The sequence below is a fragment of the Drosophila busckii genome, chromosome 2R (assembly GCF_011750605.1).
Source record: "Drosophila busckii strain San Diego stock center, stock number 13000-0081.31 chromosome 2R, ASM1175060v1, whole genome shotgun sequence".
Classification (NCBI taxonomy): domain Eukaryota; kingdom Metazoa; phylum Arthropoda; class Insecta; order Diptera; family Drosophilidae; genus Drosophila; species Drosophila busckii.
The window spans coordinates 4,052,766-4,078,572 of NC_046605.1; the positions used below are offsets into that span (position 1 = coordinate 4,052,766).

Genomic DNA, 25,807 nt, shown 5'->3' on the forward strand with positions numbered 1-25,807 from the left:
CAATGCAAATTATAAACTCTATAGTTTGCTAGAGTGCAAAGTCCAAGAGTTTAAGTTAGAAAAATTAGTGCTAAATAATTTGGCATACACAATTCAACTTTTTAACGTTTTTACTATAGTTCAAATTCTAATATTTAGTGCAAGTTTCATTAACTTTGGCTAAATGCACATGTTGAAAATTTAGTTACGCAAATTTTGGTATATAAAGAATATGCAAAAAATTCAGCTATGCAGCTTATAAGCAAACTAGATTCAAGGAAAAGTCTTTCAATGCAGGTTATAACAAATTCTTTTAGGAACTTTCCAGATTATGCAGATGTTATAACCCATTTTAGAATATACCCTTTATAAAAACCAGAAAGCAAAACACTAATACAATATTCAAGTATATAAATTTGCATTTTTTCAAGAAGTATAAGTTAACTTAAAGAGGAAAAATACTCAATTCATAAATTCATTCAATATAAAATGCAGAAAGCAAATAAATAGTATTTATGTATATAAATTTTCATTATTTTAAAGTGACTAAGGTAACATTAAAGACCAAAAATACTCTTTTATTATATTCGTTCAATATAAAATCCAGAAAATAAATAATTTGCATTATTTTAAAGAGTCTAAGGTAATATTAAAAACTAAAAATACTGCTTTATTACATTCTTTTAATAGTTAGATAAGTTATCGATGTTTAAAATATATTTTGGTAACAATTTAAAGACTCGCTCGCCTCAGAAACTCACGTAATATTCAATAATAATGGTTAAGTATATAAATTCCCATTATTTTAAAGAGTCTAAGGTAGCTTAAAAAACAAAAATACTGCCTTATTAAATTCGCTTAATAGTAATAGATGTTTAAAAAATATTTAGGTTTATATTGGTCTATGTACACAATTTAAAGACTCAGCTCGCCTAGTTCAATCTTTTAGCCAAATCATAAACCCACGCTATATTTAATAATAATACTTAAGTATATAAATTTTCATGATTTTAAAGAGTCTAAGGTAACTTAAAAACCAAAAATACTGATTTATTAAATTCGTTCAATATAAAATCCAGATAGAAAATAAATAGTAAAAATGTATATAAATTTCAATTATTTTAACGAGAGTAAAGTAACTTCACGACCAAAAATACTTCTTTATTAAATTCGCTTAAATGTTTAAAATATATGTTGGTTTACATTAGAGTCTATAGCAATTTAAAGACTCAGCCTCGTCTAGTTCAATCTTTTAGCTAAGTCAAAAACCCACGCCTAGCTACACTCGATGTCATGCTGAGTTCTTGGACATGTTTCCAACTTTGTGTACCTTAAACAGAGCTAATAATGCTTTAAAATTGTTTGTTAGTCCAGCAAGGTAGAAAGGTAGGCAGGCACATCTATCCGTGTATGACTTGAAATTGCAAAAAAAAAAAATGAGCATGAAATTCTGCACACTCATGCCATTTAATACACACACGAAACAAAGAGATTTTCTACTTTTGGACATGGACAACAAGCGAAATGCTCAAGAGTCGCTGAACGAGTCCAAAGCGAAGAAGTGGAGAGAAGATGGAGAGTCAAGATGAACTGCGACTTGGAAAACAGCGCGCTAATGCGACGCGAGAACAATAGAAATGAAAAAAGAAATACACAACAGAGAGAGAGAGAGAGAGAGAGAGAGAGAGAGAGAAGAGAGAGGAAAGTAGCCAAAGCTTATTTTTATGGGCATGGCACAGCTTAAAGTCCAAAATGTATCTTATCGCGAGCGAGAGAGGAAGTGAAAAAGAGAAAGAGAGCGCAGCGCTGTATTTTTAGCATTGCCGTTGAACTTTGAAAATTAACTTATTTTACTTTTTCACATGCTAAATTTACTCGGCGCACTCAAGTGAATAACTTTTGTAGAATTTAATTCATCCGTGTAATTTAGATGCGGATCTAAAGGGGAAATCGTTGTATCGAGCATGGATAATACAAAATGACCTGACCCGAACTGTAAACCGCAAGATTAAATAGAGCATGAAAAGTAATGCAGATAACTTAATAACTTTAGCAGCGCTGAAATTGAAAATAGCTTTAGAGCTATTTCATTAATTAATTCTAAACAATTCTGCTTACTTTCTAGCCAACAACTGTAAGCCAAGTTTGTAATAAGCACACACGCGCCTTTTACATTTATCTTGACTTATTTGGCAGACCTCATAGGCTATATAGATATCACTTGACTTACAAACATAAGCACACCAGCCAATCTATATGTATGTCTGAACTTATTGAAGGCCTCGACTCGACTTCAACTTGTCGTGCTGAATATCAATTTGAGTTCGCTTCGGTTTATGGATATTCTGGCTGTCGCCAAAAACAAAAAAATGCTTTTAATGTTTTTTTCAGTTTCTATATTTGTCATAACCCAAGAGTTATGGGCAATAAAATGTCTCAAAATGGCCGCAGCTGGTTTTCGTTTTCGTTCGCATTCATATGTGTGAGTGTGTGTGTGTGTTGTTTGTATTTTTTATGTCGCCGAAATATCTTGAGGGGTCCGAGTCAGTTTATTAAACATTTGCGCAAATTTGTTGAACTTAGCAATATGATATCATAGCTATAACCAACTGTAATTTCTATAAAAAACTAATAAATCAAATGCGGTTTATGTCAAAAGCTGAATTTGTTAACAATCTTTGGTCACCCTTTTCAAAATTATACGCACCCCTTGAGCCAAGCAATTATATTCTAATTGAAATAATTGCCATGACATAAGAGTGCATTTTGAATGTGATTATGATTAACACCCTTAAAGTACGTGCGGCATATATGGTATATTGGTATATTGTTCCTTACCTCAATCAAACGATCAAAGCTCATGATAGACACTTGTTATGAAGCATAAAAAGTTCGGTACCCCATTGAAAAGAACACACAATATGCAAAATCAGTCACATGTAATCGCATTAATTGACAGCAACCTTTGTATACTGCTGATCCATTTTGTTTTAAGACCCTCCATACATCAATGAATCCATAATTAAAGGATTCAACGATTATAACTCATAATTGAGACTTACTATATATCTACAAACGATGCTAGAGCTCTGGGTTCGGTACCCAGCGCGTAACAACGCGTAGCTGCTAAACTTTTAGCTTATTATTCATCATCTAAGGTACCAAGCTACGTCTTTTCATATTCTAAAGTTACTACAATACTAACTCTTACTATATACTCTGGTAGAGCTCTGGGTTCGGTACCCAATTCGAAAGAACGCGCTGCTGCTAAAGATTTTTCCTTTCATATTCTTATGTTACTACTATTCTAGAACCCAGAGGGGATCGTTACCCAATTCGAAGAAACATTCAACCTAGCAAATCAGTAATTAATTACGAAAAATATTGCAATAGCTAATTATTGGTAATTGGTTTTGTATAATGCTAATCTGTTTAGATTTTGATGCTTCTAAACTCAATGTTGCTATATTCTGAAGTTATTACGATTGTAACTCATGCTAGATACTCTGTATAATTATAAAAGCTTTGGTACAGTTCTGGGTTCGGTATCCAATGCGAAATAACGCGTTATAATATATTATATATGGCTTTTAAGCTCTTTTGATCCATTTTCTAAAGTTACTGCGACTGTAAATGGGCCTAAATACTCAGAAACAAAAAACTTAAATAGAACTCGGGGTTCGGTACTTAGTTAAATCAGCATCTAATTATGAAAAATATAACAATATATTCACTTAACTCGTTTTATACCTCTAAGACACTCCCAAACTGCATCTTATCACATTTTAAAGTTACTACAATTGTAACTCATTTTACTCACTAGTATAAATAGAAAAACATTTACACATCGCTGCGCTGGGTTCGCTACCCGCTGGTGTCGCTAAACTTTAAACTGACAAAATCAGCATTAAATTATGAAAATGATAGCGACATGTAATCACATTGACTGCCAACAACTTTATGTAATGTAAAGTGTTGTAAAAATAGCTCATGTATGCGCTTTTCATGTGGCAAGGAAAACAACAAATGGCGTAATTGAATTTCCTGCTTGTTGCCACAGCAGACAGCCAGCAATGTTGCCGATGCAAAATCGCAACAACAGTTGCTGTTGCTGCTGCTGTTGTTGTTGTTGCTGCTGTCGCTGTAGCAGTGAATGCCAATCAAATTGGCGCACCTCGCACCGCATGGCATCAGCCTCTGCCTCAGTCTCGGCAGCGTTGGCGTCGCTGTCGACTGCAGAGACCAGAGCCATCAAATAGCTGTCAAACAGATGCTGCAAAGCCAAGGATCTCAGACATATTATGACGCCATTTTTGTTATTTATGCTTTTTACGTAAATGCCAGTCAAAACAACGTTAACAATTAAATTGCAAATTAAATGGCATGAACGCTTTAACTAAATACATCAACACTTGTGCAATTGTTTGAATTATTTATGGCAAAAAAAATGACAAAAAGTTAGCGCTAGAGCAAAAAGTTTTTACGTATATAATTAAAACGATTTTCCATGAAATTTAAAATGAAAATTTACTGTCAAAGAAGAGAGTGAGCGCAAAAATATTTCAACTAAAACTTTTGGTTAAGCAAAAGACTGTAGTACAAATAGACAGAGTAAGAGAGGGAGAGAGAGAGCGGCCCCCCATACTGCACACTCACTCTCTTTGCCGCTCTCATTCGCTCAACGGGGCACTGCACGCGAGGCGAACATTGAAAAAGCTAGAAAATTGCCAAGCACACAGACGCTGTGAGTTGAGAAGGTGAGCGAGAGCGAAAGAGCGTGGGCAGCGAGGGGGAGAGCAAACAGTTTTGGGCGCGCACAGTGGAGCCAAGGGAATGCACAAGTATTAAGAAACAGTTTGTGTAAAAACTTTTGCAGGCTTTCGGTACAGTTCAGTGTGCGTGTGTTTGTGTGTGTGTGTGTGTGTGTGTAGATTGCGGGCAGCTGCTGGTTGAGTGTGCGCTGCTGAGAGTGTGAGGGGGAAGGTTTAGTAAAAAGTAAAAGGCTGCAGGACAGCAAACAGCGAAAGGCAAAAGAAAAACTCTAAACTGATGAATGAGCGCAAAATGAATGGGCAACTGTTGTTGGGCTGCTGCTGCTGAGAGTGTGAGGGGGGCGGCTGCCGTGAGCGCAAATAAAAACAAGGCAAACGGACACATGACAAATGGCGCGCTGCGACGCTAACGTTGACGCTGACGTCGACAGCGTAACTTTTGTAGCACAGCGCAAAAAAAAGTAAATAAATAAAATGTCTGCATGCAAGGGTGAACTACAAACTACAAACAATACATGCACACTATATACACATGTATGCATGTCTGTGTGTGTGTATGCAAAAACCTTGAGCTCATAGAAAACTCAGTATGTCTCTGCTCCATTTTTGGCGCGCATTGCAAATTCAAAATTTCGTTGCTGTCACAGCTCATGAAATGAAATGTATAAGCAACAGCAGCAAATAGCAACAATAGCAAATGTTCGCATTCAATTTGTTGAAAACGAATTTATCGCTTGTTGCTTTGACGAGCGCTAGGCAGCGCAGCCAGCGTCGACGTCGAGACTATAAAACGCAGACGTTGTGGAATTTTAGCCCCAAAATATTTTTGCTCTCTGTGTAGAAAATAAAAGGCAAAAACAAAATGAATGTTTTGTTCGCCACTGCAATGTGCGCTGCTTCTCACACATTCACACACACGCATACACATAAAACACTTGTATTTGTATAGCACTTTTTCAAATTTATTGTTTATTTATGATGCCCTTGTCGACACTAAATTGCAAGTTCAATTTTTTTCTTGCTGCGCTCTATTTAAAAAAGTTTTGTTGTTTGAGTGGCAACCATGAAACAGCGTGTGGCAACTCTGTTTAGCCTTCAAAACTTTAAAATTTGTAACTAGGCGTATGCTTATTATTTTAATTAAAAGCTATAGCAAGTTTGAGTTTACTAAACTAGACTAAAATCGTATAAAACTTTTTTAACTTAAAAGTTCTATTTATACAAAATTTATTTTTGAGTTTGAGTCGACTATATTTTCAATATATCGAGCGCAAAACCTTTTAAAAACTACAAAACTGATGCATTAGAAGCTATGTAAAGCTTATAAGATTGTAAAATTTGAGTTCATTATACATTTTCAATATTTTGAAAAGCAAAACTAGCAAATTCTATTCTCAAGAAGTTTTGTTTACATACATAATTCTTAACAGCGTAGATATTTTAAACGTTTAGAGAATTCTAAAGCAGTTTTATGCAAAATATAGATCAAATCTTGGCTATAAGTAACAGAACTCAGTCAAAACTCAAGCAAATTGTCTAAAAATTGCACTCAGCTTGCAATTTTATGAATTTTCCTTAATATTATAAATCAGATTCAGCTATCAAAGTATTTCAAAAGCTGTCCACGCTACGTTTAAAGTTCAAAATTAAACCAATTAACTTGAGTGTGATTATTTAAAGCAATTGTTTGCAATATTAGCGAGTACTATACTCGATTCGTTAGCTTGCAGTTCTGTAGCTTCAACAATTGCCAACAATTTAATAAAACGTAGCGATTAAGGCAAAATTAAAGCAATATGAATCAACTGTCTGATTCACAAATAAATAAATAAAATGCGTACAGCGAGTCTGTTTTAATATATGTATATTATATAGTCAGTGTATACAGAACTTACCCACAAATTGCGTAGCAGACTTTGAACTGATGCGAGCAGAACTGCTGATAAGGAAATTACTATCTGAGAATAGAAATGAAAAATATAAAATAAACTGCTAAAAAATGTGAGAATTAATATAAACTTAGGGGTACGATTTGAATTTTATTGAAGTTTATCTACGAGATACTATGCTATTAAATTGTTAAAAAATTGTAACTGAACTGAACACTGATATTTGCATATGTAAAACAGTTTGATTATAAATATGCATAGATTGAGGCTTGGCCTCAAAAACAAGTGAGGTTATGTCTTGAGATTGATTGAAAATTGACTTCGACTGCAATTGAAGTCAATTTCGTATCAATTAGAAATATGTGGCATGTATTTTAAGTGCGGCAAGTTGCAAGTTGTGTTTCTCACGCATACAAAAGCGCCGCGCGCGCACTTCACAAATGAGTGCGTCTTGCCTCAACAGCTGCTGCCACAAGTGGAGGTAATAAAAAGCAAAAAAAAAAAATAAACTTATAAAAAAATGAAAACAACAATGCTGAAAATCAAAAAACGAGGCGCAAGCATAACAAGCAAAGCAGCAAGGCAGAGCAAGCGAGAGAGAACGAGAGCGTGTGGGGAGTGGGGAGCGCACAACTTGTCGGCGAGGCTATCATCTTCCATTCCAGCGAAGCAAAAGTATGTTGAAAAACACGCCAATTGATCATGTACCCAAGTCGCGACCTCGATGTGGAGACTGAGGCACAGTCTGTCTGTGTGTGCGTGTGTGTGTGTGTGTGCTTGGCTTATTATTCGATTAAGCTGCAGCCACATAACTTTTATTTGAGTTCCGCCTACAGAGACCCAGAGCATGAACATGAAACTGACAGCCAAAGGAACAAACAGGAAGGCGCACAGACGTCAGCAGCAGCAGCAGCAGCAGCAGCCAGGGCAGCGTCTGTTAGTTAGACGAGGCACTCTAAAAATTTTGTAACACGTAAGTCCCCCCAAACGTCTGTTGTTCTGGGGTCTGGACTCTGTGTTTTGTTGTGCGCCTGCCTTTGGCGTTTTCGGCATCCAATGATGCCGCAAAATTGTTGCCGCTGAACTCTCAAAATGGCAAATTGCCAGGCTAGCTTGCAACAACGGGGGTGCAACAGCAACACCAACACACACACACATGCAACACGAGTATTGAATTCGCTTTGCGTGTGGTTTTGCGAATTCCAAAACGTGCTGAGGATTCGCGCTTGGTTAACGCTCATTTTGTTGTTGTTGTTATTGCCACTTTTAGACTGAATGACCAACGCCCTCGGCCCTCTCGCTCTAACAAATGCTAGGCCAGGCCAGTGTCATTCAATTCGATTCGTTAACTTTAATCACAGCCCTAGTGCAAGTTCAAAGTTGAAGCCAAAACGTGCAATTCGACAAAGTTAACAAGCCACTCGCGCTGTTGTTAGCGATAAGATATTTGCCCAGTTATTGTTTGCATTTTTTTATGCCGCAAACTTTCCCATAGCACTTGACTTTTTATAGCCAGACAAACACACACACATACACACACACACACACACACTTATAATAAAAGCAATAAAGCAATTCAAGTGCAGCTTAATCAACCGAAAAAATTGTCGCAAAATTGCTCAGAGAACATTTTCAATGGAGTTGAGGAATTTGTTGCAAGTAGTTCAAACTAAAAAGGTAATATATATACTTTGGTTAGCTTGTTTGCTCTTTGTGGAATGCTTCAATAGAAAACTTAAGCATAGCAAAGCAGCTTAAAATGTTATAAACGACAAACTACAAGCGCTACAGAAATTTCATATAAACAAAATTAAGTTTTAGTGAACTTTTTGCTGCATTTGCTCACTATCTAAAATCCAATTGCATTGTTGTTTAAGTATAGATAAATCGCTTTCTACTTTATACTTGTCCTACTTTTGAACTACTTCCACGTCAATTACGTAAGCAGAAACTCGTTGCGAAAAGTTCGTCGAAATTATCAATTGTCGTACTTTGTTGAAAATCTAATGTCAAGGTATCACTTATCACTTATCTTATTATTATTTTATTATATCCAAAGTCAAGCAGTGCTTGCCAAATGGGCAGTGTTGACATAGGAACAGTCGCTCCATTTTGTTAAGAGTATAATTAAGCTGCGCAGCTCTACATAGCGTAGAAAACTCTGGGAAAATTGCCAAATGACAAAGCAGTTTTTATGTTTTTAGGCAAAGACAGCGCTGGAGAAAGTTTGTTTTCTTTTATAACAAATTAAACTGTAAATGAAGTAAAGAAAAAATAACTAAAACTGTCTGATAATAAATTTCAACGAGTAATTTTAGAGAGCGGAAGTCTAACAATAAAATGCGGACTAAAAAGATATTAATGCTACATTTTTAGCTATAAAATCAACTATGTTCAAGAGAGATTAATAGATATACATAATAGTTTAACTAACTAAAAGAATTTATAATGATCAAAGACAAAGCTTTGCAATAATTTCGACATTCAATCTTTTGAGAAACGAAAATCGCTCCGAAGAATGCAAAATTTTGCAATCTTATCTGCCAAAACGTCATAGATAAGCAATGTTTATAGCTTGCTCTTAGCTTAAGTAGCTCAATAAGCATGAAATATTGAAAGAATTAACTATAAAGTAAAGTTAATATGCAACAATGACATAGGCGATCATATATCAAAGTAATATTAACTGATATTGGCAATGATTGATTTATTTTTAATACACGTCAACTCTATAGATAAGTGAAGCTTAGGCTAAAATTAAAAAAATAAACAACAAGTGTGAGTCAAACAACAAATTGCACAATTTAAACAATTCGAGGTTGGGGTGGGAAGCAAACAAAGCATTCATCAGCGCATATAAGCACGCGTCTAATATAGATAATAAATCATAGTAGTTAAGTGTTTTCAATTACCCAATTTACCAATCGCAAATCGCAAAACCGGGCACGTTCCAAACAAAAAACAATGCGCAATGTTTAACGCTATTTATCAAACAACAAGCAGCAAAACAAAGCCAGACTGAGCGAGTGAGCGAGAGAGCGAGAGCGAGAGGGGGAGTTAAGCTACTGCTGCTGACTTGACTGCAAGGCCGACTGCTAAAGCTGCTAGAAGGCAACAAGCCAACGCCAACAAGCAATAACTGAAAAAGCTGATAAGCGTTACGGCTCTCCCACACTTCATAGCACGCGCTTACGCTCACTCGCTCACACGCTCACTCGCTCATCGTTCGCTCTCTCGTTCTCTTTGTAAAGTGCGACATTTTGCTGCTGATTAAGTAGCGTTCGTTTTTAATAAATGTACAAGACAAACAAATAAAATACAACAAGTAGCTGCTCACACACACATAGACACACTTTGCCGCTTTGGAGTCGTCAACAGCACCCACAACATCGTCAGAAGTTGGCTTCGGCCTTGCTATCAGCTTCGACAACGTCCTCGTGTTGTTTTGCACCCACACTCTTCTTCTCGCTACTCCCCACGTGCTCTCTCTTTGCCCCCCACTCCGCTCTGCTTCCTTTAGCGCCCACAAGGCTTGGGCACGTGCCAGTTGTTACGTATTTGTGGCTGCGGCTTTGGCTTTTTCTGTCTCTACATGGCACACACACACACACATGTATATGCGTGTGTTTGTGTTTGTGTGTGTGACGACAGCAGCTTTGGTTTTAGCATGCCGCCATATGTTTCCGGCAAGTGTCCTGCCCTCAGCTCTCCCCTCTTCACAAAGCGTTGAAATTTGCAATGCCAACAAGTAAAACCCTCCCCCCCTCACTCACCATTCTGCTGCACCCCTCACCCACGTCCATGCCAAGCGCAGTACTTTGCCTTGACACTTGGCTTTGGGTGTTTCTGTGCAATTTTGTATTTGGCGGGGGTTGGAATTTCAAATGAAAAACTGACACGGAGCCCAGTGTCAGTGCGCCTTACCACCCCACCCCACCCCACACCACACCAACCAAACACCACCCACTGCCCTCTACAGACTTTTCGCGCCTCTTTACAAAGGACAGGCGGAATAGATATTATTGCTAGAGATACAAACGTGTCACGATTAAACACGAATTGTTGAAAAAAAGAAGAACCGAATGGAAGAATATTCCTACTTAATATTAAAGGAAGAAGCGTTTTGGATTTGTCTTTGGGACTTTTTGAAGAATAAATATTATTGCAAGAGATACAATGAAAACACGACTTGATTCATATAAATAAATGGAAATATCTTCCTACTTTATATTAGAGGGTTCAGGTCTTTACAACCGAATGGAACAATGTTCCTACTTAATATTAAAGAAAGAAGCGTTTTGGATTTGGGTTTGGGACTTTTAGGGACTATAATAGAATTGATATTTAGTATAATAGAATATATATTATTGGTAGAGATACAATCAAGTCACGATTAAACACAATTTGATTCAAATAAATAAATAGAACAAAATGGAAATATCTTCCTACTTAATATTAGAGGGAGAGAGAAAGGGTTCAGGGCTTTGGAGTTCCATATAGAATACATAGAAATATTATTCTGCTTAGAACTAAATTGAAAAATGTTCCTACTTGAGATTAAATGTATTGGAACTTTTTAAGTCCAGAATACGATGAGCTCAGAAAACTGATACAAAGAAGAATTTGCTTAATATTAAAGGAAGAAAAGGTTTGGCTTTGGGACTTTAAAAGTTCAATATAAGATTCAATAAAGAAATATTTGACCAAAAGTGATAACCCAAACATCTTAATCTATCCAATCTATGCTTACCCTTGAACTTGCAACAGCTGCCACAGTCACAACGCTAAAGAGAAGAAGAGAAAGAAGCAGCGGAGCACGACACGCAACCAGCACTAAAGCCTTCGAAGGATAAACGTATGCGCATAATAGATATATCGCACATATATATATATGCGACTTGTAACTGTAACCAGATACTCGAATGCGTTTCGGTTTCTTTTACCTTTTCCTTTTTATTGTTTTTTTTTCGCTCTAGCCGCAAATGATGATAAGTGCTGTCGCCATTCCGAGATTTATCAGCACGCATAAAAATAATCAAAATGCATTTGTCTATTTGGTGAATTGTTAATGTTTTTTGTTGTTTCTTTATTTATGCGAAAATCAGCTAATTTATGTTGTAAACTTAGTGTGTTGATTACAATTCTTTTGGTAACTAACAAACAGATATAGCTAAGATATATATATATATATGTATACGTGCACACATTTAGATTTCTAAATTTAATATATATAGTTTATAAGTTAATGCATATAGTTGTGTATATTTAGTTTAAATGTTCGAGAAACAAATCTGCTGCCTAAAGTTTTACTTGTAGCTAAGATTTAAGCTATTAAATAAATTAATTAAACAATACGAATCGAGTTCGAGTACGAGTACGAGTTGCTATAGCTAACGCTAACAATTTTGTGCTTGAGAAGGAACGTAAATGTATGTAAATTTTTTTTTTTTTTTGGGAAAAAAGGTGGTTGCTGACAAAAGATTTTCATCAGTTGTGAAGGGTTGATACGAAACAAATATTAATAAGCTATGGCAACTACGCCGCAGCTTTGAAGCACAAGCTATCGATAACGAATGGAAACTGTGCATACATTACGCACTACATACATTGTATGTATGTATGTAAGATGTATAAATTAGACAGCTGCAAATGCAGTAAAAAAAAAAAAACGAGATTGTGCAGTATATTATACATATAGTTTAAACAACTTACGCCTTGGCCTAGCTGCGGCTTAAATTACAATTTTAAATGTTAAATAAATTATATTGCATACATGTGTTTGTAAACGCTTTTCTCTTATACAATTTATATTATTACTATTACTTATTTGGTCAAAGCTATACAAAAATTGAACAAACAAATGTTTTATTGTTTATACTAATAGCTATGCGTCTTAATTTTATGTACAAAGCCTGTGTGGTGTTTAGCGCTTAAACGTAACGCGCTTAAATAACTTAAATACGTAAATTGTATCTACAAGATATACAAACAAATATCTATATATTTATATGTGTGTATTTGTATTTTATATCTTTATGCTTGACACGCTCAGAGCTTCAAAACGGCGCAAAATCGTTAAAATTTTATCGCCTCAACGAACGTGCGTGTGCGTTTGTATCTGTCTGTGTGTGTGTTGGCTACTGTTTAACACACCACCAACGAAAAAGAAATAACTAAAAACTGAAATATCTCTAAATTGTTTGCACTCGTCAAATGTTGAGCGTATTTCACACTTTCACATAGAGCAGAATTAACGCTTCCGTTGCACGTTCTCATCATTACTTCATAATTTATATATGTATATATGTGTGTATCTGTGTGTTTGTGTCTATTTCTTTTGATTTGCTGCTACTCGCTAATGTAGTAACGAGTGCGTTTTTAGGAACATTTACACATTTAAATAAATTCATAGTAAAGAGTATGCATAGGTTTTTTACACTAAATCAATTTCAATTTCAAAATTTAACGCCGAATAATTGCAACGAGTAGTTTCAGCGAGTTGCACACACACACGCTGCTGTTTATAAATTTTCATTTTTAGCGCAACAAATAAAAGCAGCGTATATATTTTTATTTATAATACACAATTTTTTTGTGTCAGCTTTTCGAACTAAATGTACATACTATATATATAACTGTATGTGTGTGTGTGTGTGTTTCATAACATTTATAATTTATTTAGACGCGTACTAATTCCAGCGCAAATATTTGCATGTTTGCGAACTTTTTATACTCAGCTGTGTTTATATGTACGTGTGTGTGTGTGTGTAATGTTTGCTTTGCTCTCTATTGAAGGTATTTGTGGTTAATGCTTGTGGCTGTACTCGCTACTCGCTGCTCTTTGTAACGAGTGCAGCGCTCAAACCTTTTTACGCTTGTCTTCGTCTTTAATAACTCAGCGCGCATTTTGTGCTAATTGGTTGTGTCTTCAACTTGAACTCCGGCCTCGTTTGTAAGTCAAGACTGCGTCTTCAACTCAGTTGCGCTGTAGCGTCTCCAGTGGCGCCACCAGATAGATTTGCGTGCCGGACATCCAAAGAAACGCTGCAATCGTTTGCATGAACCGTAAAGTAAAGTCAGCTTATAAAAGTAATGAGCGCAAAAACCGAAAAAAAACAAAGATCATGCTCGAAATGGAAATGGAAAATGTTATGCGGCGAATGAAAATACAAATGATGTAATGTGGCTGAGACCGAGAGACACACTCTGATTGCGGTAGTTCATTAAAAAGGCAAAAAGCAAAAAAGCCCAAAAACAAACGCAAGCCAAATAAAAATACAGAGTTGTTGCTATAGCGGCAAAAATAAAGCAAGCAAGAATGAGTGAGTGAGTGAGTGAGTGAATGAATGAATGAATGACCGAGCGGCGGCCGACCAACGACCACCAAAAATGCCCCAGCGAGAGCGAGAGAGTAAGCGAGAGCGCACGAGAATGTATCTAAGAGATACGAAACACACGTTTGACGGGGCAACAGTGCCCGGTAAATTTGTGTATAATGACTACTTGAGTTAAAAACGAAAGAGGAAAAAGCAACAGAGAACCAAAAACCAGAGAAGAATACTAAAAAAAAAAAATGCGCGCAAACACGAAATGTAATTTGTATAATTTGAGTCTCTTTTTTTCATTATATACACATATTTTTTTTTCTTTTTTCCCAACTGTGAGTGAGTGTGGGAAACGCGCCAAAAAGAAAATAAATACTTGGAAGTTTAAGCAAGCACAAACAATAATAGAAAAGGCAAAGCAACAAAACAAGAAAACCATTAACAATAGGTAAAGCCGACACTAAGTGCAAGTTGCTTAAACATAAGTGAAAAATAACGAGAATATGCCAAAATATGCTTAGAAATATTTTTTAAAAAATGTAAATTAAAAGTTCTCAAGTTCATAGGGATCAGAATATTCAAAGGCAGAATAATTGTTAAAAAAAAAATACCAATAAGTAAAAAAAATTAAAACCAAAATATAAAAAAAAATATACCAACTCCTTTAGCATAGTTAGATCGAATTGGGGAGGAGGTATATTGTATATTGAAAAGAAAGCAAAGATTCTTCAAATAAGAATATATCAATCGAATACAAAATATATAGAAAATAAATTTCCTACAAATATTTAAGAAATATTGGAATACGCCAACTCTAACATATTTCTGGCTTACTAAAGGTAAAATAAGTTAAGGTTTCCTCAAATAACATATTGCAGTAACTGAATAAATATATCAATAGAATAAAAAATTACCTAAAGATATTACAAAAAAATTGCATATATAAAAACTTTTAAGAATTAGCCAACTCTACCAAATTTTTGGTATACCAAAGGCAAAATTGGATAAGGTTTCTTCAAATAAGATATTGTAGTAACTGAATAAATATATTTCAATAGAATAAAAAATTGCATACAAATATATGCATATATTAAATAAAAAACCTAAGAATTTGACTTACTAAACTTAAAACTGGGTAATTAGGTATTAGACAGTAACTGAACTGAGTTAATGCAGATAGGATTTGATCTTCAATCTATCAAAGACATGGAATCAGACAGACTGGCGTACTCCAAGTGTAGAATTCACAAATGGAAGTAGTAACATTTTTGATAAAGTATTAAAAGATAATGAGGAATGCCCTAGAAATCAATTCTACTGGAAATTTACTAATTTATTTCACTTTGTTGCTAAGTATAGAGTTTGAACATAAAGTCTTTATTTAAAAAATATCATAAACCAATTAATATAGTAGATCCATCATTAGATCATTAGATTCTTCAACCGTAAGCCTCTATACCATAAGCTTTGCTCAAGTTTCCGCACAACCCAAATCAATTTAAATTTTAAAAGAATTAACAAAAGCATTATAAACTTAAAATAGTTGAAGGCTACAGTAGTAAATAAATACAATATAAATGTATTGTAAAAAAGCAATAGAAAATCCCACACGCGCTTTAGTTACAGTTTGTACTCCAAGTCTCAGTTTAGTGTATTGAGTGCAGTTAATGAATTTGAAATGAATTTGTGGGTGCAAATGATTGTGTGTGATTGATATTTGTTAAAAGCATGCAACACTTACCTTGTCACTAAGCGGAACTTGCCACAGGTGCCAAAGTGTCGGTAGCGGCAATTTGTACGGGCGGCTTTGACAGCGACTCGGGGACATTAGCAGCAGCAGCAGCAGCGCTGGGTAGACTAAGCAGTGGCACTGAGACGGGAGCAGCAACTGACGTGGGTGTTGCAGTTGCCACAGAAGAAGTTGTTGCCACAGTAGTTGCTGCTGCTGCTGCTGTTGATTCCTTGCTGACTTCAGTTTTGCTGCTGTTGGGCTTTTCAGCTGTGTTGCCGCTGGCTGCTGCTGGCGCCGGCTCGGCAAGTGCTGCAGCTTTAGCCTCGGCGCGTATGTTCAAATTGGCAGCAACTTGATCGATTGTTGTGGCTTTTTTGATGGCACGCGGCGATGTTGCTGCTGCATTATTGTTGCTGCTGCTGTTGTTGTTGTTGTTGTTGTTGCTGCTGTTGGGACTAAGCAGCATTGGCGCCGCTGTTAACTTGGATTTCTCATCAGCTTTGATGGCCAATGGCTTTACAGCTGCTACAGCTGCTGCTGTAACTGTAGTAGCTGCTGCTGCTGTGCTGCTGGCAGCAACAGTAGTCGCTGCTGCTGTTGTTGTGCTGCTGCTGCTGCTGCTGCAGACCTGATTGCGAAACGCTAAAGCTGAGGGATTGGGTATGCTGCGCACTGAGGCATTTTGTGGTCGCACCAGCGCATTCTTCGACTTGTTCTCATAGATGTTGCTCAGCTTTATGGAGATTTTCTCGCGCGCTGTTGCCGACTCGCTGAGCAAGTGAAGGTTTTCCAGATTATCGCTAGCAGTTGTTGCTGCTGTGCTGCTGCTGCTGCTGCTGCTATTGGCATTAATATTTTGCTTGATTTTGTTTAGCGCTGCTTCCAAACTGTTGCTGCTGCTGACAGTTGTTGTTGTTGTTGCTGTTGCTGCTGCTGTGTTTGTTATGGGCGCCAATTTGCTGCTTGTTGTTGTTGTCGCTGTTGTTGTTGCTGTTGCCTTGCTGCTGCTGCGTGCTGCTGCAGCTGATAAATCAAGTATGTCGGCATCCTTAGTTGCTGTTGTTGTTGTAGCTGTCACTGTGGCTGCTGCTGCTGCTGCTGCTGTTGTTGTTGTTGTTGCTGCTGTTACTGCTGGTCGAAAGTCGCGCAAACTTGTTTTCGACTTGTCCAGCAGCGCTGCAGTGCCATTGGCTTTGCTTTGACTTGCTGCTGCTGCTGCTGTTGTTGTTGCTGTTGCAGCTCCCGCTGTGCCGGCAACTGTTGCTGGTTTCTTTGAATTCAGTTCAGCTTTTGCCGCTGCTGACTTTGATGCAAACGCAAGCGGCGCATTGTTGCGCAGATTTATTAATGCAGGCGGCGATGTGCGATAAGCAGCAGCAACATTGCTGCTGTTGCTGTTGTTGCTATTGCTGTGTTGTCGCTGTGCGGCAAGTGCAATGGACAGCGGCGGCGACTTGACCATGGTGGGCACAGGCAGCGGCAGGGCGGCAATGCTGGCGCTGGCGCGTTTGGCCGGCGCAACTGGCGGTCCCATGAGACGTGTTGCTGCTGCAGCAGCAACAGCCGCTGCAGTTAAACGCACAATTTCCAGCGAGGGCATGGGCGCATAGCTGATGGCAGCGGGCAGACGTGGGCGTGACTGACTGAGGCTAGCCAAGCTGGCGGGGCAGAGCTGGCGCGGCGCAGGCTTTGGCGCTAACTCGGGTCCATAGCAACGCGTTTGCTGCGGCGCATAGACGGCGGGCTTAAGCTTGGCCAGGCGCTGCTGCTGTTGCAAGTCCAAACGCGGCTGCTTCTGCAGCTGCTGCTGCTGCTGCTGCTGCTGAGTTTCATCCAGACTGAGCGCGCGCTTGGGCTGCTTGTTGGCTGAGCTGGCGATGGAGCTGGGCGTGCTGGCGTAGCGCTGCAGCTGATAGGTTGGCGCTTGCCGCAGCGGCGCTTGTGGCACAACAAAATGCGGCGTTATGGGCAGCACAGGTTTGCGATTGTTGTTGTTGTTGTTGTTGTTGTTATTAGTAATGTTGTTGTTGTTTAGCGCTGGCTTTGGCGGCTTGGGCAGCAGCTGCGGCGGCGCTGGCTTTGGTTTTGTTGTATTGCTGCCAGTGCTGGCAAATGTTTTAAACAAACTTGGCGGCAGCGGCGCCGACGCAGGCAGCGGCGTTGGAGTTGCTGCTGTGGCTGCTGCAGCTACCGGCATCAAATTGTTAATGCTGCGCGATTCTTCGCCCAGCGTTTTATTCAAGGCTTGCGTTTTCTCCAGCTGCTGCTCCAGTTGCTGCTGCAGCTGCAGCAACTCGCCGCCCGCCAGCGAATGCGCGCGTTTCAGCTCCAGCTTATGCGATTTATGATTATGCGGCGTTGTTGTAATTTTCATTTTCATTTTGCCATCAGTTTGCGATGAGATTTCCGCATGCAGCTTCTTGCGTTTGCCATTTGCATCCTTGGGCTCCTTTGAATGCTTCTTCTTGCGCTTGCGATGTGAGGAGCTGCTGCTGCTGCTGGAGCTGTTGCTGGCATCCACAGTGGCGCCATTGCTGGGCGCAGCAGCGGCGCTGAGCTTAAGCGACGGCTCTATGGGCTTTAGGCCAATGTTCTTAGCATAAGTTTCCAAGTCCAGCTGCTGTTGTATGGCCACCGTTTCCAGTCGCGGCTCCGCTGACTTGGGCACACTTGGTCTCACTTTCAAATTGTTTAGCTCAATCTTTAGCTTGAGCTGATTCTTTTTGTTTGCTGTTTTCAGCTCGTAGCTTAGCTCATCCTCAAAGTTCACTGCTTTGCTTAGCTGCGACTGCGGTATGCTCACCATGCTCATCATATTGGTGCTGTTGGTCACTGGCGGCGCCGCCTGCTGCTGCTCCTCGGGCTCGCATTTGACACGCACTTGGTTGGCGGCCGTTGTGGAGCTTACGCCGTAATCGCTGTAACGCATATCGTTGCTGCGTAAACTTTTGAAATTGCTTAGCGTATAGCCATTGTTATCCTCGCGCTTGCCACCGCCGCCTGTGGCACGTTTGCTGCTCTTGGACAGCTTGCCACGCGTCTTGCTGGGCAGCTCGACCACATCGTCGGCAAAGGTTACGCTCTTGCTAACCTTGTGCGGCACAATGGCATTATCCTTATTAATCTTTGATAAATTGTTTTCATCGTTTTTTATGCGCTGCTCCTCCTCGCCATCAAACAACAGTATTCTATATCTAAAAGCCATGGGCGCGTGCTATAGTCAATCAAGTGGGTGGTAAATAGAAATACAAAGCATGAGCTTCAATATTTAGACAATTGCATCCCGCCCCCCTTGAGCTTAGCACTAATTTGTTACTTACCCGCTCCCATTTGTAACAATAGCCCACATCCATGAGCGTAAAGTTTTGCGGCAACACTTCGTCCTCGTATGTCACCTCCACCTCCACTTGCCGACTCTCCGCATCAATGTCATACTTTGAGCAGAGAAACCTTCTCAAATGTCCTACGCGCAGGCCGGCGGGACATTGTAGATAATAAACTTGCGGCTTATCAGCGGCGCTGCAGTTTTTCAGCATTGCGGGATGATATTCCAAGGACAAACTGCAGAGGCGCACAAAAGGAAAATGTGAAAAATAAAGAAAATTGTAGAGCAATTATTATAATGAAATTACAAAGAAATGCGAGTAACAATTAGTTTAAATGCATGAAATGCTTTTCAGACTCAAAACTCTCATTGGAACAAAGTCAAAATAGAATTCTTAGAAATATACTACTCGAAATTGAACCGAAATTATTATTTTAAAAGCTTTTTAAACATAAAAATATTATAATGTTTAGTTGGAATTAATGCATAATTAATGGTACATTAAATGCTTTTGAGTTCAAAATAGTACAAATAGAACAGTTGAATATTTTCAGAAATATTAGGTACCGAAATATTATTATTAAAAGTTTTTTATATGTAAGAAATAAACAAATTATTAGTAAGAAAAAATATATGTGGGTTGACACAGAATGAAATCTATTAAAACGCATCGTAGAATTTGCAGAACTTAGAAATTTTTTTCGAAATATTAAGTTACACTTACCATTCTTAAAAATGGTCTTAAAATGTACTTCTTATCACTAATAAAAGAGTCTGTATTGACTGAAACAATCTCAAAGCTGATTTTGGATTGGTATCAAGTTAATTTGAAATTCTTTGGCTGTCGGAAGAAATGTTGAAATTAAGCCTAAGCATTCTATTTTTGAATAATGTTGTAACTTCACAAAGTTTATATCTAAGCAATAGAAAGTTGCTTGTAAAATGGAATTTAGGGCTGAAGCAAATTTTTAAATATATTAAAAGTTGCTCTAAACACGTTATTCATTTTCTTTTCTTATGCGTTTTTTACATGCAAATATTCAAAAAATAAAACTATATTTCAAATAACATAAATCTCAGATATTCACAAAAATGTTTCCTCTTTCTATTTGAACATTATGCAGCATATCAATAGCTATACTTGCCTTATGGGTTCCGCCGGCGCAAAGAACTCCTGGAGCACTTCCTCGTCATCGCAAAAGCCATGTTCTCGCTCGAACTCGACCAAGCGTTGGCATTCCCGTTGATATATACCCGGTACTAGCTTGTAAATCAGCGCACGCAAAGTGTCATCGGATCTGCAATTGTGTAAGCGAAAAGAGAACACAGCCCACCAGGCAAGTTGAGTATGAGATGCTTTACTTTAAGAGTAGTCTTGTTGCCTTACCTGAGGTTATCCTCGCTGATGTGTTTGCTGCCACCGCTGGCCTTGCACTGTGGGCAGTGGACATCGCGCAGCAAATGCTTCAAAATGCAACTGCGACAAACTGCAACAAAACAAGAACAACAACAAATTGTTGCGTGTGGGTTTATGTTTTTTTTTTTTTAGTTGTTGATGATTGCGATTCAACTTACATGTGTGACTGCAACAGTCGAAGGTGGTCGGATCTATCATATAACCCTGACATATGCGACAGGTTAACAGATCGTTGAACTCGCTCAACTGCTGAACTGTTCGTGGTTTTTCCATCTTACAAATGTGAATTTGAGGTTATTAGAATTGTAGTTAAGTTGAAATTCTTTAGTACGGTAAGCCTCTTTTGTGTTAAAGCTCAAGACAGTAGCATGTCCTGCAAAGGAGAAGAAGAAAATAGAGAAATTTAGAAAGAATTTGAAGACTTCTTCAAAGGAAGAAATTATTTCAAGAATTTAAGTACTTTCGCATGTTAAAGTTAAGATCTAAATAGAGGAGCGTAGTCCCAAAAATGATGAATTTGGAAATGTCTTCTTCCATTTACAAGAGCAAGGATTGAAGTTCTCTTGTATTATGGGAATCTTTTAAGTCTAGAAAGCTTAAAAGAAGAAGTTATTTCAAGGATTGAAGTCCTTTCGCATGCTTAGAAACTTTGAAGTGCAGAAAGTTTCATAAAGCTGAGAACTAAATAGAAGAGCTTAGTCTCAAAATATACGAATTTGGAAACTTCTTCAAAAGAAGATTTTCACAAACGGAAAGACTTGAGTTTTTAATAAAGTGGTGATCCAACGTTGGAGCAGTTTAGAACTTCAAAAGAAAAACTTCTATCAATTGCAACGTTTTGAGTTTTTGTTTTATGAACATCTTTGAAGTCTGGAAAGTTCAGATCTAACATTGGAGCTGTTAGAACAAACTATAAAGTCTTTTCAAACAGCTGTGAATATTATAATAGAGTTGTTTTTATGCAACTGCTAAATGTGAGTAATAAACTTTAAAGCGTCAGGCGACAAACTAACCAAACAAAAGTAACAAAAAGCTACAAACTAAAATAAAATGTATGCGTGTGTGTGTATGTGTGTGTATGAAAAAAAAGAGCCAACTGTGAGAAAGAGCATAAAGCAAAATCCCATCACCCATGCAACATCATTCAACATCATCACCCAACATTACCCCTGCCCACCACCCCCCCCCACACACACATATATAATACATATATATGTGTGTAGACGGCATTTGTGGTCGTCGCTTAGGTCGTCACTGCTGTCGTCAGAGCGTCAAAGCAACAAAAGCCACAGCCAAGCAATATGTGTATGTATATGTATGCTAACTGTCTATCTGTATCTGTATCTTGAACATCAAGCGAAAGATATAGCAACGTCAGCTACGGCGACGGCACTAGACACAAAACACGAAAAACTTTAGACTAGTAAGGCAGCCATCCATGAATCGCAACACAATGCCCAAAACAAAAAAATATTAAAAGCAAAAAAAAACAACAACAAATACACGGAGTACAAAGTAAGTCGCATACGCAGTCGGTCGCTCGTTTGGGCCGAAGAGCCGAAGAGGGAAAAGCATGGACTCGGGGTCGGGTCGGGTCGGGTCGTGGTTTTCGACTCGAGTCTCAGGCTGGCTGCTGGGCTTTGGCAGTCAGAAGCGACGCCCTATTTGCCCAGCACCCTACGAAAAACCTCAAACAAATTTCAACACACTCTCACACACACACATAGTCCACTCGACATCTTTGTATCTGTGTGTGTATGTGTGTGTACTTGAATCTAGTTTTAGGTTTTGCGTCGTGCAAACGAATAAAGTACGAAAATTACGCTCTTGTATAGCTCAAAGAGCGAGAGCGAGGCGGCGGGCAAGAGAGTTGATTATTATGAGAATAATAATGATAATGATGATGATGATAATAATGATGACTGCGATTATTATGTGGGCAGCGAGTTGGATCAGCAGGTTGCTGCTGCTGCTGTTGCTGCTGCTCGTCTCTGCTTTTGAAGTATGTATGCCATACAACAGAAAAAAGATTGTGAAATGTAAAAATAAAAAGAACAAAAGCTGCAAATGTCATCAAGTGAACCGCATAATTGCTATGATTGGGGAAAAGCGGCGCAATTGTGACGTAAGTGCAGATAATTAGCCAGGTGAAAACATATGGCCAAAGAAAATGGCATAATGAATGCTTGAAAAGTTTAAAAGAGAAGTCTGAAAAGAAGAATTGTTCCTTTTAGAGAGCTCCTAGGAATGGAACAAATTTCAAGCAGACTCAAAATCTGAAAAGTTTCAATATAAGAAGCTTAGAAATTTAGAGAACATATATAGAATCAGTCTTAGCTTCGTCTAATGGTACTAAAAGCTCTTTTGAAATAATTCCTATATAAAATAAATAAGAATCTTGAGAATTTCAATACAAGAAGCTTTGAAGAATAAATAAACAGAATGAATCTCAATACATTAAGTCAGTTTTAGCTTCATCTACGACTTCTGTAAGCTTTTTTGAAATATTTCTTATAGAAAACATGTCCATTTACTCAAGATATGTTTATAAACTATACTAATATTTGATTTACTGACTCCAATGTTATTTTTTCGGTAGCTCCTTTATGACCATTGTTTGCAACTTCTTCAATTGTTCCACTTTAATGCTTTCGGACAACACTTTAGTTTATATTTAGCCATATAGTAGAGCTGTAAGTCAACACCCACTAACTGCAAGTGCCATTGTTGCCGCCCCCTTTCGCTTTAAGCATCTACAGAAGCTCTTAACGTCTGTCCGCCTGTCCCGTATAGTCTGTAGGGCAAATAAAAGTCGCTGCGGCCCAAAACGCTGCCTTTGACATGCTTTTTGCTTTGCTTTTGCTTTGCTGCTTGGCTTGGCTTACGCTCACGCGAAACTGGCACGAAAACAGCTTGTAAAAGGCAAAGCAATGACAACAGAACGTGCGAAAGCAAAATACAGAGAGAGAGACATAGAGTGAGAGAGAGTGAGTGATAGCAGCTGTGTGATGCTTAGCAAAACAAAAACAAGCAACGTCGTACTAAAAACAAAAGAATAGCAAGAGCCAGAGTATAATAATAGTAGCTAAGGATGCAAAGTGGGTTGAAAGCCAGCAAGCGAGCTAGCCAAGTCAACAAGCTGGGCGCACTACCGACCTACCCACCCACCCACTCAAAATGTATTTTAGAGTGTTGCGCCAAAGTGGCCCACTGTGCGCCTCACAGCGCGCGTCCTTTAAGCGTCAATTGACAGCGTTGATGACGTCCTCAATGTCGCTGACGTTTTAGCTCACACACACACACACATATACAGAGACAAGCGTTGACAATGACGAAATGGCGGCAGCTAGTGGAGATGAAAACAAAATGTGTTATCGCTATCGAAAAGCAGCAGCAGCAGCAGCAACAACAACTAAAGTAACACAACAAATGCAGTAAACGCCGGCACGAGCGCAATTTACAAAAGTACGACCCCGCAGGGTGGTTACACCCACACACACACACACATAGACACGACGACGCGCACGCAACAAGCTTTGCCGATTGACACGAGTGTAAAAATGTATAACGAAACGTTTGTATGTGAAAGCAAGAACAACAATAATAACAACAAACACAGCAACGAAAATAGCGCAAAATTACTTTTTTTCTTCTTCGCTGTACTTTTGCTCTCTGTGTACGTCCACAACAGCAGCCGCTGAAATTACAACTAAATGTAAGCGCTGCGCTCGCCGCGCAATAGGCGGCAGCAAAACAAAAATTTTTACATCGTCTCTACATCTATTCGCCGCAAGCGAACAACACACACAGAGAGAGAGAGAATAAGAGAGTGGGCGCGCGCTCACACACACACACACACTCGCACAAGTGGGAGAGCGCCAGCCCCAAAAAGCATAACAAGCAAAAACAAACTTTCTACAATTTTTGCGCGCCGTTGTTGTTTATTCGCCGCAAAGCGACGAAAATTCCAATACGACACATGCACACACGCATACATACACACAAGCGCACTTGTCACGTGTGCGTGTGTTTACAAAATTTTTTCATAGAGCAGCATACAATTTGATTTTGTTGTTTGTTGTTCGCCGCGTGACGTTGCGCGCAATCCAAAAGCAAAGTGAAATTTTTCTTACTATTAAGAAGAGTTACACACACACACACAGCCACAACATGCATGTGTATGCGTGTGTTTTTAAATTTACATGCACAACACAAAAATACGCATAAATCGATTTAGTATAATTTATAAACTATGCTGCTTCTTACTTTATAACAGTTGCCGACACAAACAGACATAAACACACACACACAGAAATTTCATGTGCATGTGTTTGTTGTTGGCCTCTTATCGATTTCTCGTAACACACACGTTTTTACTATCACGTCTCACTTTTTATATGTGCGCGCTCTCTCGCTCTCTCGCTAGCGCTCGCGCTCTCGGTATTTAACTGCACTTGCAAACAGACCGAACGTACGGTACAAAATGCAATTGGAATTTTACTTTTCTCCGTCCACGCAACGTGCACAGCACGAACACTGAGAAAAGACTGAATTCTGATTAGAGTGAATTCGCTTAGCGGCGACTCGCTTCGTTTCGCTTCGCGGCGTCTGCGCTTTGAGAGCTTGAGCGAGAGTTGAGAGCGCATTGTTGTTGTTGCTGCTGCTGCTGCTCTGCGCTGTTGTTTTTGTTGTTTCGCGCCATTGCTGTACCGCCCACCCTTCGTGTAACCGTGTAGCTTGATTGGCTGCCAGCATCGACTTGCGGCACTTCGGCTCGCAACACGAAGTCACAGTCGCAGTCTCTGTGTTGTTGCTGCCTTGGCCTGCTGCCTTTTTTGGGGGTGGCTGTGCGTGTTTTATACCTGCGTTCGCTCTGTGCGTGTGTTTCTTTATGCGTGTAAGTGAGTGTGTGTGTGTGTGTGTGGGTGCTGTATTTTAATTGAAGTCAGCTGTCAAATGAGAGATTAACGCTGCCGCAACCAAGGCAGCGACGTCGACTGCGTTGGCAACTACAAACTACGTATTGGCCTTGGCGCTTTTATAATTATAGCGTATTGCTCGCATGTTCTTACGCTCTTCGCGCTCTGCGTGCGTGTTGGGCATTTTGAAAAACACATATGAAATCATATTTAAGCCAACAAGGTGTCGTCCTCTCTTTCTCTCTCTCTCGCTTTATATGCATATGCGTAAGTATGTGGGTGTGAGTGTGGGTGCGTGTGTATGTGAGTATATATCAATGACACCACTTGACATATGAAGCCTACTCGAATTTTCACGCGCCTGACAGCTCTGCCGCCGGCGAAATTTAAATGTCTGTCTGCAATTTATCTTAAGCTTAGCAGACTCGCTGTAAATTTTATTTTAAATG

General features: G+C 38.8%; 1 protein-coding gene across 1 annotated transcript; it reads right to left on the minus strand.

Moving 5' to 3' along the window:
* Positions 1-13,296: 13,296 nt before the first annotated feature.
* Positions 13,297-24,787, minus strand: LOC108594678 (protein suppressor 2 of zeste). The gene is given in 10 exon segments (XM_033293263.1): positions 13,297-13,684; positions 15,707-16,598; positions 16,600-16,691; positions 16,694-17,774; positions 17,850-18,911; positions 19,018-19,258; positions 20,168-20,320; positions 20,410-20,509; positions 20,598-20,812; positions 24,706-24,787. Coding segments are annotated over 9 exon segments (3,804 nt in total). The 5' UTR covers positions 20,713-20,812; positions 24,706-24,787; the 3' UTR covers positions 13,297-13,616.
* Positions 24,788-25,807: the final 1,020 nt, after the last annotated feature.